Source organism: Priapulus caudatus, unplaced genomic scaffold (assembly GCF_000485595.1).
Source record: "Priapulus caudatus unplaced genomic scaffold, Priapulus_caudatus-5.0.1 Scaffold697, whole genome shotgun sequence".
Taxonomy (NCBI): domain Eukaryota; kingdom Metazoa; phylum Priapulida; class Priapulimorpha; order Priapulimorphida; family Priapulidae; genus Priapulus; species Priapulus caudatus.
Window position 1 is genome coordinate 40335 of NW_014577758.1, and position 3596 is coordinate 43930.

The 3596-nt window shown below is 46.2% G+C and overlaps 1 protein-coding gene across 1 annotated transcript in view; it reads right to left on the reverse strand.

Annotated features, from left to right (window-relative positions):
- Positions 1 to 3596, reverse strand: part of LOC106812889 (GDP-mannose 4,6 dehydratase-like) — a 7392-nt gene that overhangs the window by 2397 nt on the left and 1399 nt on the right. The window contains exon 3 of the mRNA XM_014816891.1: positions 440 to 535. Within this exon, the coding sequence (XP_014672377.1) occupies positions 440 to 535 (96 nt within the window). The remainder of the gene's footprint in view (positions 1 to 439; positions 536 to 3596) is intronic.

Sequence of the window (3596 nt, forward strand, 5' to 3'; positions counted from 1 at the left end):
AAATGCTGTAAACAAATGAAAGTGGAAGTTATTTTATACAAATGAATTATTCAGTTTTAGTTTTCGAAAAGTCCGGATTTCTAGCATCCCGATTTTTGAACTTCTACTGTATACAATAAGTTTTATTTCTTTATATTTTCGTTTTCTCTTTGACTCCCATGGAGCATAGCAGCTCTGCAACTGTGTTGAGTTGGTTTCCGTAACATGCTTTGTACGGCAAAGCAACCCACCATTGTATGGGTGAGGTTGTCAGCTTCATGACAGCAAGATAAACAATTTCTTCGACAGCAGGTGTCCCCTGAAGGAAATTGGAATAAATGCCTTTACTCGAGGGCACACCAGCAGTGATCATGGTGGAGCTTGAACCTCTTGACTTTTTGGCCTGAAGTCACATTTTTACAGTGCACTGATCACTTCTAAATGTAATTAAAAAATATACCTGCTTGTCCAGCTTGCATGTGCGGATAGCATCCAGCAGCCGCAGAGTTCCAACTGCAACGACATTGGCCGTGTATTCAGTCAACTCGAACGAAACCTAAAAAAATGAAATGGAAACACACGAATATTCAAACCGTATCACACTTTCTCTTGGCAAATATAAAACTTGAGAGGCACACTATAATATCATCAACATCGCCTCTACCACTACCACTACCACTACCATTACTAATGAGAACAAGAACAAGAACAACCACAACAGCAGTAGCGGCAGCAACAACAACATTTCTAATTTTATAAGAACATGCTATCACATACATATATATATATATATATATATAGAGAGATTTTCCTGTTCGAAGTAAGCGACATACGAGCGTGTTTGTTTCGTCCAGTTGGGAATTATCAGTAGACGTTAATAACCAGTTGAAGTTGTAATTTATGGTGCACGTACTGATCGAGGGTTTACATGTACACATTCATTACAGTACGTAGCTGCTGGTGGTGGTCATGCATTTTAGACAGGGCACAGACTGGTTACCTCCGCCACGGAGTGGAGCGGAGGTAATGTAATCGGTCTTGTGTGTGTGTGTGTGTGTGTCCAGTCCGCGCGGCTCGATCGATAGCGCGTCGAGTCAGCGAGCGGCGAGTCAGCAGCAGGCGAGTGAGTCAGCAGCAACCACCAGCGAGCGACGAGTCAGCAGCCGCCACCAGCGAGCGGCGAGTCAGTCAGCAGCAGCCAGCAGCGAGCGGCGAGCCAGCTCGTAACACATACATGTTACATGCTGGCGGAGGTATGCACTCTCCGTGAGTGCCCTCTGTCTAGTTCTCAATGTTTTGATTGGAGACTATAAGTGGTGTTATAGCTAGCTGTAACGAGTGTGCACACTACACTAAATGTGGGGGTGACAGTTACTATGTAAAACCAAATGCCGCGAGCGGGCATGCGACGATGAAGAGGATGGCTTCAGATAAATGATTACGAAGGCCGAGGGGAATCACGCTATGCGTAGATTCACTCAATCGTGCGCCATCGGCTGGATTTATGTAACGTTTCTGGGTGCCGGCCAATGCACGTCTGACTGGCGTGCCTGGAGGTATCACGGTCATGATATTCTTTAATAATGTGTGACAGCATAGATCTATGCATGGGGCTGCCTGGGACTGGGAAGAATAACCATGGGTCGAAACCCTAAGGGGGCCCGCGGGCCCGATGCCCGTATTTTAAGGCTCGGGCCTGACATTTCTAATACTAGCAAGCCCGGCAGGCCCGTAGAAAATCCACCCCAGTATGCAAATCTGTCCCCGGAATGCCAGCGAGGATGAAAATTCACCACAGTATCCCTCACTAGTAGTAGTAGTCACTGAATATGTTCTTTGTATTACTGTAAATAAACCATTGTAAAAATTTCAAATTTCAGTCTTATTTTAAAAAAAATGCTGCGGTATCCGGGGAATGATGCGGTCCTGTAACCCTGGGGGGGGGGGCACTCCATATATATTGCATGGTAGGTATGTGCTGCAGGAAAGACCCCCATTTTCAACCCTAAACTTCCGTTCCAGTGCATCGCATTTTTAAGAATATCTCGTTCCAGAGCATCACAAGTTTAGTTACCATGCAGATCTTACATTTTTGCCGTTCCGGAGACTCTAGTTTTTAACATTTCCGTTCCAGTGCATCGTACTTCAGAATACGTTGAGGCCGGGTCAACATTCAAACGAGGCATCCCACATTCAACAAACATTAGTTCCAGAGACCCTCATTTTCAGGTCTGAGTTAGTTCCAGAGCCCCCAATTTTTGACTTGGCAGTGGCACATACCTACCATAATGTGGGGTGAGTGCCCCCGCAGGGCCTGTAGTTTGCCTGGAGGGCCTGTAAAGTCCCTTACCTACAGGCCCGGATGGCCTGTAAGTTTTCAAATCAATTTCTACCCCTGATAACGAACGCAAAACTCTACCTAGCAGCTCCTCTGACATTACTGGAGCTTGAAATTGATTTGACTAACTATAAGTAGTAGGTTACGCTACTGTTTGGTGAATTTAGTACCAGCGAAGGAGTGGCAGTGGTTTTCATGACAGTTGTGGGCTGAAGCATGAGTGCTGGGATATAGTGGTGGGCGCTACCGCCCACTGTGGGCCAGGGTGTTAGCCAGAAAAAAAACAGGGCGTCTCACCATCGGAGCGAAGCGAGGATGCTGCGGGCGCGAAGCGCCCAAGGGGGAAAAACCGACTATTTTATTTTCATGCAGGGGTAAAATTGGGCCACCCTCATGCCGTCTCTATCAAACTTCATCCATCTCATCCAAGAATAGGCTGTCTAAGACGGGTAGAAGGGTCTCTGGCTAACACTGTGAGCACATCCCTAGGTTGCAAACTAGGATTGAACCATTTCAAGTATGCTAGTTTTATGAGGAAACATGTTAATGTAGCCCTGGTATTCTGTATGTTACTCCAACTCGTCGGTCGGTAATCGTAGACAATGATGGTCAAAGAGGTTGTGTATGTTATATAAGATTTAGACGTCTTTATTGGAATACATAGGTGCTGCAGCTTACATGCGTGGGTTGGGTAGCCAGTGTCCCACCCGACTCCCCTCTCTCTCTCTCCTCGAACCTTCTTTTCTCTCCCTTATATATCTATCACCTTCTGCCATACGGCACCGCTCGTTATAACCAATGAGCAGCTCGCATGCCGTATTGATTCCATATAATTCCGCTGGCCGGGTGAAACATGTTTGGACAGGTGACTCTGAGTCATCAGCAGCTGTTGCCACCCCTTTACCGCGTTGCATCATCTCCGCTATGACGCAGTAACAATTCTCGTCTCCACATTAACACCAGTGGCGTAGCCAGGATTTTTTAACAGGGGGGGGGCAAAAACAGCAAACTGCGCAAAATAGTGAATATACTTAATATTTTAATGGTTCCTCCGCCTCCCTCTCCACACACTACGCTCCCGCAATCTTTGTTTTGGGCGCTTGCAAAAAGGCGATATTTTTGTTTGTTGTTCTCTGCTCCCAAGATATGTAAGTATATGTAACTGTTCGGGACTCCAAGGAGGGGGTGAAAACAGGCGGGGCTATGGGGGTCCTCCCCCAGAACATTTTGAAAATGTGGATTGCAGGAGATGGTATTTGAAGCACTTTTACGTACATGT